Source organism: Chionomys nivalis, chromosome 6, assembly GCF_950005125.1.
Source record: "Chionomys nivalis chromosome 6, mChiNiv1.1, whole genome shotgun sequence".
Lineage (NCBI taxonomy): Eukaryota > Metazoa > Chordata > Mammalia > Rodentia > Cricetidae > Chionomys > Chionomys nivalis.
This window is the reverse complement of record NC_080091.1, coordinates 23,130,404-23,146,576: the sequence shown is the minus strand read 5'-3', so window position 1 is coordinate 23,146,576 and position 16,173 is coordinate 23,130,404. Positions and strand designations below refer to the sequence as shown.

At 41.0% G+C, this 16,173-nt stretch overlaps 2 protein-coding genes across 6 annotated transcripts in view; one reads left to right on the top strand and one right to left on the bottom strand.

Annotated features, from left to right (window-relative positions):
• The window catches only part of Rab1a (RAB1A, member RAS oncogene family), a 28,038-nt gene extending 14,512 nt beyond the window's left edge, over positions 1 to 13,526 (top strand). Inside the window, exons 2-6 of one of the 2 annotated variants that reach the window (XM_057771305.1) lie at positions 204 to 276; positions 2,676 to 2,771; positions 9,593 to 9,688; positions 10,955 to 11,086; positions 11,260 to 13,526. In XM_057771305.1, the coding sequence (XP_057627288.1) occupies positions 204 to 276; positions 2,676 to 2,771; positions 9,593 to 9,688; positions 10,955 to 11,086; positions 11,260 to 11,457 (595 nt within the window). In that variant the 3' untranslated portion in view covers positions 11,458 to 13,526. The remainder of the gene's footprint in view (positions 1 to 203; positions 277 to 2,675; positions 2,772 to 9,592; positions 9,689 to 10,954; positions 11,087 to 11,259) is intronic. The other variant, XM_057771306.1, reaches the window with a different exon arrangement.
• The window catches only part of Cep68 (centrosomal protein 68), a 32,784-nt gene continuing 30,111 nt past the window's right edge, over positions 13,501 to 16,173 (bottom strand). For 2 of the 4 annotated variants that reach the window (XM_057771302.1, XM_057771303.1), the window contains one exon: positions 13,644 to 15,173. In XM_057771302.1, the coding sequence (XP_057627285.1) occupies positions 15,103 to 15,173 (71 nt within the window). In that variant the 3' untranslated portion in view covers positions 13,644 to 15,102. Of the gene's footprint in view, positions 15,174 to 16,173 lie in introns of all 4 variants that reach the window. The other 2 variants (XM_057771301.1, XM_057771304.1) reach the window with 2 other exon arrangements.

Sequence of the window (16,173 nt, the reverse complement as noted above, 5' to 3'; positions counted from 1 at the left end):
TCCTTACCTGACTGGGTAATTCACACGTTCAGCTGTGCATCAAAGGACTACTGGTGGATCTAGTTTTGGCTTCTGCTAAGACACACACAGTCCTTTTCAGGAGTTGTAGTCTTCATAACAAGCTGTTGTTAGCTCTGTTTTCTTGCAGAACTTAACACTACAACATACTGTTTATTAATACGATTTTCTTTCTGTTTTTGCAGTGATTATTTATTCAAGTTACTTCTGATTGGCGATTCTGGAGTTGGAAAGTCTTGCCTCCTCCTTAGGTTTGCAGTAAGTTGAAATTAAAATACTTTTTACAATTAGTGGTGCACTTAACTGTACAATTAGTGCGTGCTTTCTAGTTAGACAAAAATCAAACTGTTTCATGTCTGTTGACATCTAAGAGCTCCCAAACCCTGTCCTCTGTAGTATCTTGGACGATTAAATAAGAGTTGTAACTGTTGTTCTTAAAGGAATTTCATGGGAAAGCTGGGTGTGGTAGTGCATGCCTGTCATCTCTCCACTGGGGAAGTGAACACTTTGGGCTTGAAGTCAGTCAGTTCAAAAAATACGTAAGAAGAGAGAGACAGAGACAGACATGGGGGGGGGGGGACCAACAAAGCCAAGAAAGAAATTCAGTGAAGCAGTGAAGTGTGATGATAAAATTAGCGTCTGTCTAATGCTCGTTGTAGAATTCTGATTGATTCCAATGGAGGTGGACAGATAATGTGGGATATTTGGCCTTAGTGACAGTGACATGGAAAGAAATCCTGAAGCCACATTTCAATAGAATAAAGAGAAGCATCACCAGCCGCAGAGTACATGGCGTCATATGTACTGACGGTTGTGTGCATTCAGTAACTCAGATTAAGCTTTACAACCATAGTAGCCTAGTTCTCTAGCTTTTTTTTTTTTTTACTTTAATTGAAATTTGAAAAAGATCATTATATTTTAGTTCCTTATTTCATAAGCCACTTGGCTAGTGGCCACCACAGAAAAGTTGAGTTTGTCATGCTGCTCTTAGGTTCCTACACCAAGGTGTCCGTCCTGGTTGTCGGAGAACTTCCCAGGTGTTGCTTTGCAGTTCAGGGATGCTTAGTCTCCATTCCTGTTTTTTCATGAGAGCTTATTTTGAAACATTTACTTGTTTTTATGTGTTTGTATCCACGGGGCAGCTGTGCACATGAGCACAATAGCAGGTATGCAGGTCAGACAACAGAGTGCATGACTTGTTTTGTCCTTTCACCTGTGGGTCCCAGGGGCTGGACTCAAGTCATTAGGCTTGGGGGCAGGCACTTTTATTCTCTGATCTGTCAAAAGAGCCCTCATGAGGTCATGTTCTTTTTCTTTTGGGGGTGGGGGTGGGGAAGGGGGCTTTTCAAGATAGGGTTTCTCTGTAAAGCTCTGGCTGTCCTGGAACTCACTGTGACTGGTCTCAAACTCACAGAGATCCACCTGCCTCTGCCTCCCAACACTGGGATTAAAGGTGTGTGCCACCACTGCCTATTGAGTTCTTTCGAGATAGAGCCTCACTATGTGTCCATGGCTGGCCATTAATTCCCTAGATCAGGCTGGCCTCAAATTTTTAGTGATCTTTCTGCCTCAGCCTCCTAAGTACTAAGATTATTGGCATGTACCAAAAAAGAGAAACATTGTGTTAATAAATTGACAAACAACATGATGATAAGGACATGATCATGCATTGTTATAATGACCCCCCCAAATGGAAACTACCCAATTCTTTCATAAACAAACTATATCAATGGGATTATATTCAGCTGCAAAAAATGTGGTTGAAAAAACAAAAACAATAATGAAGTAGGGCTGGTGAAATGAATCAGTAGGACAAAATGACCTGAGTTTGATCCCCAGGACCAACATGGTGGAAGGAGGAAGCTAACTGCCAAAGATTGTCCTAACACCTCTACATGTACATGCTGTGCATATTGTGCTGTGCACACATCCACACACATACATACACTAAATAATTTTTTTTTTAAAGACAAGGTCTCACTATGTACTCTTTGAACTTACTATTGTAGACCAGGCTGGCCTCGAACCACAGGGATTCACCTGCCTTTGCCTTGAAGGAGGGATTCTTATGTGTATTGTATTTCTTTTTTCTTTTCTTTTTTTTTTTTTTTTTGATTTTTTTTTTTTTTTCGAGACAGGGTTTCTCTGTAGCTTTTGGTTCCTGTCCTGGAACTAGCTCTTGTAGACCAGGCTGGCCTCGAACTCACAGAGATCCGCCTGCCTCTGCCTCCCAAGTGCTGGGATTAAAGGCATGCGCCACCACCGCCCGGCTGTGTATTGTATTTCAATTAAAAACTTCCACCAGGATATAAATTAGATTTTGGAATACATCCCTAAGAGGAGAATGAAATGAGCATTGTTTGTTGGTCAGTGGATTGGGTATTTAAGGAGCAAGAGTTTTACTGATAAAACTCAGGTATCTGGTTGGGTGAGCTCTGACAGTTAAAAAATCTTCCTGACATATGCAAAATATTTACCAAGAGATGTATACAAAACAATAAAGAACACTTGAAAAATATTTCAAGGAAAAAAGAAACTTTTTTTGTTTTAGAACACAAAGCAAGATGAAATCAGATGTTAAAAACTTTGTTTATAAGCTTTGACTATAATAAATTTTTCTCTGTTGAACATTGATTTTATTAACTCTTCCCCTTCAGGATGATACATACACGGAAAGCTATATCAGCACAATTGGTGTGGATTTCAAGATACGAACTATAGAGTTAGACGGGAAAACAATCAAACTTCAGATAGTAAGTGGTCTTGGAAATTGTTTTGGTAAATGTATGGTGTATTTATCTATATTTACTATTCTAACCAAGTTGAATATAAAGGTTAAGAGCCATGCATTGATGATAGTTTTTAGACCAAAAGGCATTTCCTAGGTTCGCTTTTCTCATTGAAATGCCTTCCTTCTTCCTCTTTTTTTAAGAATAAAATTATTTATTTTTATGTGTATTGCTATTTTGCCTGAGTATGTGTCTGTGTGAGGTTGTCAGATCTCCTAGAACTGGAGTTACAGACAGTTGTGAGCTGCCATGTGGGTCTGGGAATTGAACCCAGGTCCTCTAGAAGAGGGAAGAGCAGCCAGTGCTCTTAACCTCTGAGCCATCTCTCCAGCCCCTCCTTGTTTGTCACCTGTCAAGGATTGTCAAGGATTGAACCCAAGGTCTATAAGTCTGCACTGTCAGCATGGAGTTACATCCCAGGTCCTCCGTGTTAAAATTCTACTTGTAAAGCAGAGATGCTCATATTAAGTCAGCCTTAGGACTGATCTCCTTCTCCAGTGGAAGGCAGAAGTTTGAGTTTTTCTTGCCTCACAGTGGATATTTACTTGGCATCTTCTCTGTCTTTTACTCTGATAAGTGTTATGGTATGTTAGAAGGAACCTACGAGAGGCTCTTCGTATATTCATTAAATAAAGACAACTATTAGTTCTCTGGGTGTTTCTCCTTTTTTTTTTTTTTTTTTTTTTTGGAGCCTGTCCTGGAACTAGCTCTTGTAGACCAGGCTGGTCTCGAACTCACAGAGATCCACCTGCCTCTGCCTCCTGAGTGCTGGGATTAAAGGCGTGCGCCACCACCGCCCAGCTGGGTGTTTCTCCTTTAAGATCATATATTCCAACTCTGGAAACACAGAATTTTATTGGAAGGAAACTTAGTTTTTCTAATATTCTTGTTTTACTCTCAGAAAGTGGATGCTGAGAGAAAGATTTGTCTAAAGTTACTGGCAAAACCAAGTGACGTATAGCTCTCCATCTTCAACAGGTGCCTTTGTGTTATCTTAACTACCTTATCCAATCTTTTACCTCTTTAGCATGGGTTTGTGTACTGCCAGTTTGTCTGTAATCTTAAAAAAAAAAAAAAGTCATCATGGGGTCAGCAGGATAGCTCAGCAAGTAAAGGTGCTTAATGTCAGTCAAGCCTGATGACCTAAGTTTGATCCCCAGGGCCTATGTGGTGGTAGGAGAGAACCAACTCCTGCAAGTTGTCCTCTGACCTCCATGTGTGTGCCATGGCAGGGTGTCCTCAGTGTGAATATCAGCACCTCTCTCTCTCTCTCTCTCTCTCTCTCTCTCTCTCTCTCTCTCTCTCTCTCTCTCTCTCTCTCTCTCACACACACACACACACACACGGTGGGGGGGGGCGGGGAGAAAGTAAGTAGTTTTTGTTTAAGTTGGGTTTTAGTTTTTAAAAATCAGTATGTTGTAGAATGATCTTATTTAGTATGCAGTAACACTGAAGATTAGTCTTTGTACTCTTTCTTTTCTCCCTCCCTCCCTCCCTCCCTCCCTCCCTCCTTCCTCATTTTTGAGGCATGATTATTCTGTGTAGTCCTGGCTGTCCTGAAAGTTGCTCTGTAGACCAGGCTGGCCTTAAACTCACAGATCTGTCTGCCTGTCTCTGCCTCCCAGTGCTGGGGTTACAGGTGTGAGCCCAGTCTTTTATGCTGACTTAGACTAATAACAAGTTTGCTGAGCCCCAGCACTGTTTCTTGGCTTACAAGGTTACAAGGTAGTTTTGAGGATTACATGACGCTTGCTGTGTGTTTACCTTTGTGACCTTGGAGGAGGCATATCAGTGGGTTCTGAGACTGCCCTGTGAAGGCGAGAAGTAAACACTATTATGAAAAGAGCCGCTCCAGCCTGCTACCTGGGTACCAGTTGCATAGGTGGTGATTATTCTCTACAGGGTTTCAATACTTGAAACATTTTAATTTTGTCACTTCCTTTGTCTGAAAAGGATCTGCAGATTGCTCTCTGTTGGCCTTTTATCTTCAATAGGAATTTTCTTCCCATATCTGATGCTGTTATGTAAACATATTTGGGGAATTCACCAATTTCCAAAGCAGCTGCTTCTATTTATTCGGGGCTCTAGCTATCTTTTGTTTGTTTGTTTTTGTTTTTTGAGACAGGGTTTACCTAAACCTGACTGCCCTGGAACTTGCTTTGTTGGCCGGGCTGACCTTGAACTCACAAAGATCCTCCTTGTTTCTGCTTCCTGAGTGTTGGAATTAAATCTGGCCTAGCTATCCATTCTTTATATCGAGCTGGAGCCAGTGTGCCTTCATGTCTATGGAATTCCTCTGCATTTGACACTGCGGATCAGGCTAACTTCTGTTGGCATCTGCTCTTCAGATTGATGTCATCTCACTCAGTTGATCATTTCTTTTTGGAATTGTTTTTAGATCCATTTGAATTTGGGTCAGTCTTGCATTTTAAAGTGCCTTTTCTAATTTCTTAAAAATTTTCACCCTTTCAGTGTGGGGAAACAGCTCAATGCAGTGATTAAGAGGCAGGGAACTCAATTCCCAGATCCCATGCTGCACAACAGCACTGTCATTTCAGTCCCATGGGGTTCAATGCCACCTTCTTGCCTCTGTGGCCAACAGGCAAACGGTAGTGTATGCAGGCAAAACACTCACACACATAAAATGAAATTTCTCTCTCGGACTTGAGGGACTGGTGTTTATTGTTAACCCACTGCAGGATACACAAGCAAAGCAATGTAAAGGATACGTATGGTCTGGGGATATGGTTCAGTAGATAAAGTACTTGTAAATGTGAGAACCAGAACTCACCCGTCAGAATGCCATCTAGGCACAGGGACTCACCTCTAATTCTAGTCCATGGAAGGCAGAGACGGTGGATCCCTGGAGCTCAGTTATTAGTCATATCAGTGAGCTCTGAGTTCAGTTGGGAGATCTTGCCTGCTTCAGTGAATAAGGTGGAGAGTAATCCAGGAAGACTTTACTTCAGCCTCAGATCTCCACATGCACACACCATACATACACACTTAAACGGTGCACACGTGTGTCTTTATGAGTGACACAGAGAGACTTCTGTGAATGGATGTTTTAAAATTTTAAATGCAAAATTGTGCCATTACATTTCAACTTGCTAGACTTCATTTTCCCTTCCAAGTGTTTTTCCCTTTCACTTTTTATATTTAGTGGTGATGGCCAGGTATTGTTTAAAATTAGTGGTTATACCATTGAGCAAGAGGGGCACGTCAATAGAGTCATGCCAGCAGATCCAGGTGATATACCAAGTTCCTTAGTGTTGACAGTGATCCTCATAGTCTGGAGTTCTCAGTCTCAGTTTGGACCAAAAAGAAAGGAATGAAGCCAGAATTGGTTCTGTTTTTAAGATAAGCAGCTGCTAAACCATATATATTATTTGCTTTCTTTTTCTTTTTTTTTTTCAAGACTGGACTTCTCTGTGTAGCCCTGACTGTCCTACTGTCCTATAACTCTCTTCGTAGATCAGGCTGGCCTTGAATTCAGAAATCTGCCAGCCTCTGCTGGGGTTAAAGATATACACTTACCACCACGCCTAGCTGCTTTCTTTTTCATCTAGAAGTGTGTTAATGTTACAGACTTTGGGGCTGTACTGGAGACAGAGCTTACTATGTAGCCTTGGCTGGCTTTGAGCATGTTGTAATCCTCCTGCTTCCTTATTGCTGCTGGGAGTGCAGGCGTGCACCACCATGCCCAGTTTTACCAAAAAAAAAAAAAATTCATACGCATCTGAATATTATTATCTATGAAACCATTATCATATTTAAAAGAATTAACATTGATGCCTTACCTAGTCTCACATTTCTGAGAGATAAAGAACTTTGCTGGGATTGAATCTTACAGTGCAAGGCATTCGACTACCATTGAGCTGTGTACACAGCCCTACCATTATCTTTTGGTGGAGTAATTGAGTCATATAGTTAGACAAACTTTTCTTAACAAGAGGTCATTGGGGACTGAGAGGTGGCTCAGTGACTGCTCTTTGAGAGAACCCTAATTTAATTCCCAGCACCCACGTGATGACTCAGAAATGTTGAACTCGAGTTCTAGGGGATCTAGCATCCTTTGCTGGCGTCCAAGGGTACTCACAGACACATGTGCAGGCAAAACACTCATACACATAAAATGGAGTGTGTGGGGGGGGTGGGTGGCTGTTGCTTAGGAGAAATTAAAACAAAATTATCATCCTCTTTTCTTGAGTTACATTCTCAACTGCAGCTGTCTTTATTAGAACTAAGACTTTTTAAATTTAAAAAGTGAATTTGACTAGTTATTTTTCATTTTTTAAAACAGAACAATAATACAGTGATGAAGCATTTCTTTTTGGTGTTAGAACCTAAGTGGTAAGATCTGTACTGTCTCAGCAGGGGTGGAGGGTGGGTGGCTTGTCTCTCAAAGAGACCGGACAGATCATTGCAGTAAGATGAGGTTATTTTTGTTTGTATTTTCAAGACTGGATTTCTCTGTAGCTTTGGAGCTTGTCCTGGAATTAGCTCTTTGGCCTTGAACTCAAACTCAACAGAGATCCACCTACCTTTGCCTCCCAATTGCTGTGATTTAAGGCGTATGCCACTCCCACCCCACCCCCAGCTGCAGTAAGATGTTCTTAGAATGAGATATATTTTTGTCTTTAAAAAATTTATTACTGCCGGGCGGTGGTGGCGCATGCCTTTAATACCAGCACTCGGGAGGCAGAGACAGGCGGATCTCTGTGAGTTCGAGGCCAACCTGGTCTACAAGAGCTAGTTCCAGGACAGGAACCAAAAGCTACGGAGAAACCCTGTCTCGAAAAATCAAAAAAAAAAAATTTTATTACTATTATCAGACAGGCATACTGATGCACACCTTTAACCCCAGCACTTAGGAGGCAAAGGCAGACAGATCTCTGAATTTGAAGCCAGTCTGGTCTGCAAAATGAGTTCCAGGGCTACACAGAGAAACCGTGTTTCAAAAAACAAAAACTTACCCCATGCGTGTGTGCACGTGTCACTTTGTATCGTGGCACATCTGTGGAGATCAGAAAGAGGGTCTCTCACTGTTTATATAGCCTTAGCTGGTCTGGAACTTGCTGTGTAGATAAGGCTAGTCTTGAACTCACAGAGCTCCATCTTCCTTTGCCTCCCCCGTACTAGGATTATAGGCATGAACCACCATACCTGTCAGAGGACAACTTTTTATAGTTTTTTTCCTTCTATCATGTGTTCTAAGGATCGATCAGGTTGTCAGGTTTGCAAATCTTTTTTTTTTTTTTTTTGTTTTTTGAGACAGGCTGACAGGGTTCTCTGTAGCTTTAGAGCCTGTCCTGGAACTAGCTCTTGTAGACCAGGCTGGTCTCGAACTCACAGAGATCCGCCTGCCTCTGCCTCCCAAGTGCTGGGATTAAAGGTGTGCGCCACCACTGCCCGGCTCAGGTTTGCAAATCTTTTGCTGAGCTTTCTTGCCTGCCTTTCCCCAAAGTGTTTAGAAACATCTTCCTTACATTATTTTTTGCTCAGATTAAAATAGTCCCTACTAGAACTGGGTGTCATTCTGACTGGCAGGTAACATTAGAGCTTTCCATTTCTTTCTGGTATTGTAAACTGTATTAGCAGTGAGTAACTCTGCCTTTTGTCCTCTGTTCATAGGTCTTTGGGGCACTTTTTTCTAGCCCTGTCAACTGGTGTATGTGTGTGCGCACACACCTAAAGGTCTCCTGGGAGGAACCCTGGTGCTTGGGGATAAGGCCTGGCATGTGCCCTGTGGGTGGGAGGTTTCTACAGCCTGGGTCTACTTGAAAATGTGACTTGCAGCTTTACCTTTCCCAAAGCCTTTGGGCTTAAACGTGGATGAGTAGCAATGGGACTTGCCTGCATTCTCAGCATGGGCCCTGCCAGTCGCTATCTCTTCACATTCCTAAGGCTTTTGACAGGGTTAGTGCCAGTCCTTGCTTATCCGTCTCCCACTTAGTGAAGTGTACCTCCTTGCCCCGCTAGGGCACGGCAGAACACCCTGATCTGGGATGAGTGGCTGCAGCTCTTCAAGAATTTATAATTTTGGTGTCAGTACCACCAGCTAAATTGTAGGCATTATTAACATTATGAATAGGGAGGCAGAGGCAGGTGAATCTCTGAGTTCCAGGTCAGCCTGGTCTACAAAGCCAGTTAGTTGGAGAACTACCTTAATTACCTTAAATGAGATCCTGTCTCAAAACAAACAAAAATTAACAAAAACTGGTTATGAATAATAGCAGTGTTACTACTATCAAGCATACCATTGGCCTGGGGGTACAGCTCAGGGACTGACAAGTTGCCTGGCATGCAGAAAGCCTCAAGCTTAAACCCACTACAAGGTAGGGGGTAGGGAGGAGAGAGCTAGTAAATAACTTTTGGTGAGGCTTTTTCCCTGTTTATTTTTTTCTCTCATTTAAAAATATTTATGGCCAGCAATAGTGGTGTACACCTATAGTCCCAGCACTTGGGAGGCAGAGGCAGGCAGATCTCTGTGAGTTTGAGGCCAGCCTGGGCCTACAAAGCGAGTTCCAGTACAGTCAGAGCTGTTAAAAAGAAATCCTGTCTCAAAACTAAACCAAAAGAAAAGAGAAAAAAAAAATTCTGGTAGGTCGGGAGTAGTGGTGCATGCCTTTTGTCTGTACTTTAGCATATTTGATACTTGCAATGCATTTTAATAATGTAAGCATTAAATACTGTTGTTTCAGATCCTAATAATCTGATTTTCTCCTGTACTTTTCCAAGCCTGCTTTAATGGAATTGTTTGCCTTCCTGATTGTTTCTAATAGTGGGACACAGCAGGCCAGGAACGATTTCGAACAATCACCTCCAGTTACTACAGAGGAGCCCATGGCATCATAGTTGTGTATGATGTGACAGATCAGGTAAGTGCCTAGAGAGTGTGTTATCAACAAAGCAGGGACTTACTTTTTGTGTATGTGTACATTTTCGACACTCTCACTGTGTTCTGGTTGACCTGCAACTCAATATGTAGACAGGCTGCCCTTGAATACTTTTCTTTTGATCAGAAATTTATTTTTACCATTAGAGAAATTTTTAAAAAATTAGAACTCATTTTTTCTTGCAGCAAATGTTAAATCTCGGCTATCTATAATTTATAGCTAATTTAGGAATAATCTAAGACATTTAGATTAGAAGTATTACAAGCAGAAGATGTATGGATATGAGGAGAAGAGAATGCTACATACATTGGCATGATGTCATGTGCCTGTTGTAGTCTACTTGCTTGGGAGGCTGAGATAAGCTCTCGGGATCCCAGAGGATTGGGACCAGCCTAGGCAGCATCTCAAAAAAATAATCAGAACATGTTAACTTTAAACATGTCTAGTCTGTTGCCATAATTTTGTTGTTTTTTTGGGACAGGGTTTCTTTGACTAACCCTGGCTGTCCTGGAACTCTAAAGACAAAGCTGACCTTGAACTGAGAGACCTGTCTTCTTTTACTCCCTCCCCTCTCCCCACCCCCCAGCACTGGGATCAAAGGCATATGCTACCACTCCTGACCTGCCATTAAAAAAAAATTCCTTTTTTGAGACTGGGTTTCTCTGTGTTGGAACTCGCTTTGTAGACCAGGCTGTCTTAGACTGAGATCTACCTGCCTCTACCACCCCCAAGTGCTGGGATTAAAGCTGTGCTGTAGCCAGGCAGTGGTGGCGCATGCCTTTAATCCCAGCATTCATGAGGCAGAGGCAGGAGGATCTCTGTGAGTTCGAGGCCAGCCTGGTCTACAGAGCGAGTTCCAGGACAGGCTCCAAAGCTACGGAGAAACCCTGTCTTGAAAAACCACAAATAAATAAATAAATAAATAAATAAATAAATAAATAAATAAATAAATAAAGCTGTCTCTGTATCCAGCTCATAAACTAGAATTTTACTAAATTTCAGAAACTAGGTTTTGTTAGTACTTTAAAATTTCAATTTTTGGGGAGTTTGCCCCATTAAATATTAAACTATTTCCCTTTCCAAATAAGCTATTTTTAGTTCAGGCCTTCCAGTCCTCATTAGATGAGCCTTGTCATTGTAATGTATGAGTTTGTTTCTTTCCTTGCATTATAGTTATGGCTAGGGTTTCACAGGAGCTGTTTATCGATCATTTGCTGCATCCAGAGCTGTATCATTCTTATCTTTCAGGAGTCCTTTAATAATGTTAAACAGTGGCTGCAGGAGATAGATCGCTATGCCAGTGAAAATGTCAACAAGTTGTTGGTAGGGAACAAATGTGACTTGACCACAAAGAAAGTAGTAGACTACACAACAGCAAAGGTATGTATGAGGTTTGACTTTTTAAACTGAATTTTAATTAAGGGAATGAATGGGTCACAGTGGCTAAGACTGTCTCAACCTTTAAGTCAGTCCTTCATTGCCATTTCAGAAAGCACTGACAGATCAAGTTAGAAAGGTTTTCCAGTGTTCATTGTTCCTTATTACTCTCTCAGGAATTTGCCGATTCCCTTGGAATTCCATTTTTGGAAACCAGTGCTAAGAATGCAACGAATGTAGAACAGTCTTTCATGACGATGGCCGCTGAGATTAAAAAGCGAATGGGTCCTGGAGCAACAGCTGGTGGTGCAGAGAAGTCCAATGTTAAAATCCAGAGCACTCCAGTCAAGCAGTCAGGTGGAGGTTGCTGCTAAAATTTGCCTCCGTCCTTTTCTCACAGCAATGAATTCGCAATCTGAACCCAAGTGAAAAACAAAATTGCCTGAATTGTACTGTATGTAGCTGCACTACAACAGATTCTTACCGTTTCCACAAGGTCAGAGATTGTAAATGGTCAATACTGACTTTTTTTTTATTCCCTTGACTCAAGACAGCTAACTTCATTTTCAGAACTGTTTTAAACCTTTGTGTGCTGGTTCATAAAATAATGTGTGTAATCCTTGTTGCTTTCCTGATACCAGATTGTTTCCCGTGGTTGGTTAGAATTTATTTTGTTTTGATGTTTATATTGGCATGTTTTAGATGTTGGGTTTAGTCTTCTGAAGATGAAGTTCAGCCATTTTGTATCAAACAGCACAACCAGTGTCTGTCAATTTCCATGCATAAAGTTTAGTGAGATGTTCTATGTAAGATCTGATTTGCTAGTTCTTCCTTGTAGAGTTATAAATGGAAAGATTACACTATCTGATCAATAGTTTCTTCATACTCTGCATATAATTTGTGGCTGCAGAATATTGTAATTTGTTGCACACTATGTAACAAAACTGAAGATATGTTTAATAAATATTGTACTTATTGGAAGTAATATCAAACTGTATGGTGATAAGTATTGTTTTAATTCTTATGGTTAAAGGGAAATAGAGGTTTGCATTATACTCAACAGCCATTTGTGTGTGCAGCAAGGGCACTGTAGACCTATCTTATAGCACAGCATCCAGTGTTTGCTTTCTAGTAATAGACCTGCTAAGTGACCTAGAGAAGCTTCTGTGCTGTGTAGATTGAACCAGCTTCATTGGTTCAAGGAGCTCAAACTGTATGGAAAACAAGTTTAGAATGTACGCTCCCTACGCTTCATCTCCAGTCCTAAAACCATCTGAAGTGGCTTCACTGGCAACACTTTTTCATGTGTCTGTGGTAGAGCTGGAGAGCAGCACATGCTTCCTTCCGCACAGCAGCGACCTGGTAAAATGTGCTGGTGCTCCCTCCATGCTCTGAGTCAGATGTCACACATTATTATTATTGTTATTTTTGCTTTTGGAGACAGGGTTTCTCTGTGTAGTCCTGGCTGTCCTGGAACTTACTGTGTGAACCAGGCTGACCTCGAACTCAGGGATCCACCTGTCTCTGCCTCCAAAGTGCTGGGATTAAAGGCATGCACCAGCATGCCTGGCTTTTTCTGTTTTTTTTTGTTTTTTTTTTTTTTTGTTGTTGTTTTTTTTTTTTGAGACAGAGTCTCACTATGTAACCCTTACTGGCCTGGAAGTTAGTATGTGCAACAAACTGATCCCTCACAGAGACCCACCTGCCTTTTCTTCCCAAATGGTGGGATTAAAGGCATGTACTACAATACCCAGACTACACCGTTTTTTTTGAGACAGTGTCTCATGTAGCTCAAGAGGCCTCAAAATCACTTGTAACCAAGGATGGCCTTGAACTCCTGATCCTCCTGCCTCCACTTCCAGGTGTCAACTTTTTATTCTTTCCAATTGTATAACTCATGTTGGAGGAGAGTTTAAGCATTAGAATAGAAAGCAGGAAATGTTGATTGCCCTAATTGTAGAAATTCTATCTCCTGAAAATTAACTCAAAACATGAACGGTAGATGGGAATGATGAGAGAATAATATATTTCGGTGAAATTTTTGCATGTGTGAAAGTTTTGTTAACTAGGAACTTTGAGATCCTAGACTTTGCTTTTGTCTTACAGTGGGAAACAAAGTCTCTTAGGGACACTAGCATTTAAGGTGACAGAGGTCAGAGATTGTTTCCTTCGGTTTAAGCAGCAGCCAAACATTCTTCAATTGGGGGCTTAGGATGTGGCTGTTGACAACACATTTTATTATGGGGTCTTTAATGATAAAATATTAAGCTAAAAATAAGTCAAAAATTACAGGTTTCTTTATTTTTCACTAAACAGACAATTGAAATACATGGTACAAAAATAAGTGGTAAGATTATTGTAAAATGAAAAATGGACAGAATAAATATTCAATTTAATTTTCCATCTATGAGAATTTCACAATAAAATCATAGTTTACTTTGTATTATAGATGTGCTTGTTGGGTCTATTCGTCCTTATGTAAGACAACTGGAAATTCCTGAAGCCATCAGTATATATGGGTTAAAATATATTTTGACCCATATACACATATATATTGTACACTGTTGGGTTTTTTCCTTGTCAAAATACAAAGGGAGAAAGAGTTCATAAACTGTTTTCTATAATAACTAAATGATACAGAAACAATGTAAGACAAAGTGATGCCATGCACTTTAATTTTACAATAGCAAAAACTGTTCAAACTTTTGGTTTATTCTTTGTTAGCAGAAAACATTTATTTATAATATAAACAAATTTACAGACTTTGCAAAATTCTAGTTTTCTTTCACCACTGGCAGCAAGATGAGGGCATACAACACCATTTCAGCACACTTAATTACTATTTGCTTTGATGTATGCACCAATGAATGCAGCTTGGGGGGTATATCCCACTTTTCAAGTATAAACACTTCAAGACCCTGGCCACACTTGCACATGGAAATGGTGGCATCATCCTAGGCTGAGACAATTTCAGGTCAAAAGTTAACACACAGCAGAAGATATAATTAACAGCTGTGTTGATATTCTTAAGTGGCTTTCACAGCCAAGGTCAGAGTTTGCACCCTTTAGTTACAAAAAAGCTTATCTTTTTGTTACAAAGAGGATGAACAAAAGCATGGACCATCTTTAGGCAAGGTAGTACTTTGTTGGGAAACAGTATATTCCAGACTAAACATTGTCAGTTGACGCTTTAAGAGAACAGGAGCGCTTTATTCTGCATTCAATTGGTGCAACTGGTTAACTCTTTTCTGCAAGGTTCTGCCATCTTCAGTTTTTTTTTTTTTTTTTTTACTTATTTATTATGTATATAGTGTTCTGGGCACCAGCTCTCATTACAGATGGGTGTGAGCCATCATGTGGTTGCTGTTTTGAACTCAGGACCTCCGGAACAGCAGTCAGTTCTCTTAACCTCTGAGCCATCTCTCCAGCCCATCCATCTTCAGTTTTTATGCTGACTGACTTTCATGCCTGCCAAATGGGTTTAATTTCTGAGGGCAGCTCTAACATTAATGAGAAGGCAATTTAAAGTCACACCAGAGAAGTAAAATGTACTGATTTTTAACCAATTCTCATTTGCTAGAAAAGCATTTTCTTTTGTCTTTTGAAAGCACATTATTTACCACGTACAATGTAAGAAATAAGCTTGACTTAGAGATGGCAGAATCAAAACAGTTTAATTTGGATCACGCCCATAAGCCATACTGGGTTGCAGCAGGCATGTGAAATACTGTATTTTATGTCTAAAAAATTAACAGGTACGCTAATTCCAAGTACTTAGAACCTTTCTTGAGCAGCTTATCTGCTGGTTTTTAAACAGAAGAGGTACATGAGACCCACAAACCCTAGTATTTTATCAAAATTGTAAAGCCACGTATTTTTGGTAGAGAAGCACCAAAAGGAAAAGCCTTCGTTTGGAGGGTTTCATGATGAGAACAGTGACTCAAGAACCCATCAGAGATGGGAAAGGCATCTTAAAGCAAGTTTGTTCAAAGCTGTGTCTCTCCCTTACACCTTAACTGTTAAATGGCTCTTCCAAGAAGTTCTTGTTTTCTCCCCAATTTAGCTGATGTGAGTCCACCTCTGCCTGTGCCTGAAACAGAAAGCAGCAAGGGTGACAGGCATCTGCTCACACTGCTTTGATGCAAATCTGAGTCCCCATTTACTCTTATTATGTTTTAAAGATGTCTTGGTATGTAGCCCAGGCTGGCTTCTATCACTGCATCCTTTCTGAAATTACAGGTCTATACAGCCCCCCCCCCCACCCCGGAGTCTCTGCTCTTGACATGTTTTCAGCATATGCTCACTGAGACAACTTTATTGGTAAACATTTTGTAAAAGAGGCCGTTCCAGAAAAAGTACAATGGAATTGTGTGGTTCTGAAATGCTAGATAGTAGAGATCCCAGGGTAGGCACCAGGTAACCCTCTCTTTCCTATTTTTCATTCCCAGTTTGACTTTCTAAAAGGTAAGATGAAAGTTGTAGTTAACAAGCAGTATTTTTTTTTTTTTTTTGGTTTTTCGAAACAGGGTTTCTCTGTGGTTTTGTGTCGTCCCCCCCCCCCACCCAGACAGGGTTTCTCTGTGGTTTTTGGAGCCTGTCCTGGAACTAGCTCTTGTAGACCAGGCTGGCCTCGAACTCACAAAGATCCGCCTGTCTCTGCCTCCCGAGTGCTGGGATTAAAGGCGTGCACCACCACCGCCGCAACAAACAGTATTTGTAAAGTCTCTAGAAGTACCATTCCCCACGGTCTTTAGGGAAGGATGTGGTATAAGATTTGCAAAGATACTTTGTGGGAAGGGGGTAGGGTAGAGAGCTGGCAATTTACTGGATTTTTGTAGATGTTTGTGTTGTCAAAGATGCCTGGAGACAAGTGCTAATGAGCTGGGTGAGAAAGCCTACAGGCCAGGCAGTCTGATTACAGCCCCTTGTAGTGATTGTTTTAACAAAGTCTGCCTGAAGATCAGAGTGCAGAGCTAAGACCAGAGAGTGGTGACAAACACTTAATCCCCAGGACTCAGAGATGGAGATGGCAGTCAGATCTGTTAGTTCAAGGCCACTCTGGGTTACAGGAGATTGAATCTGTCTAAAGG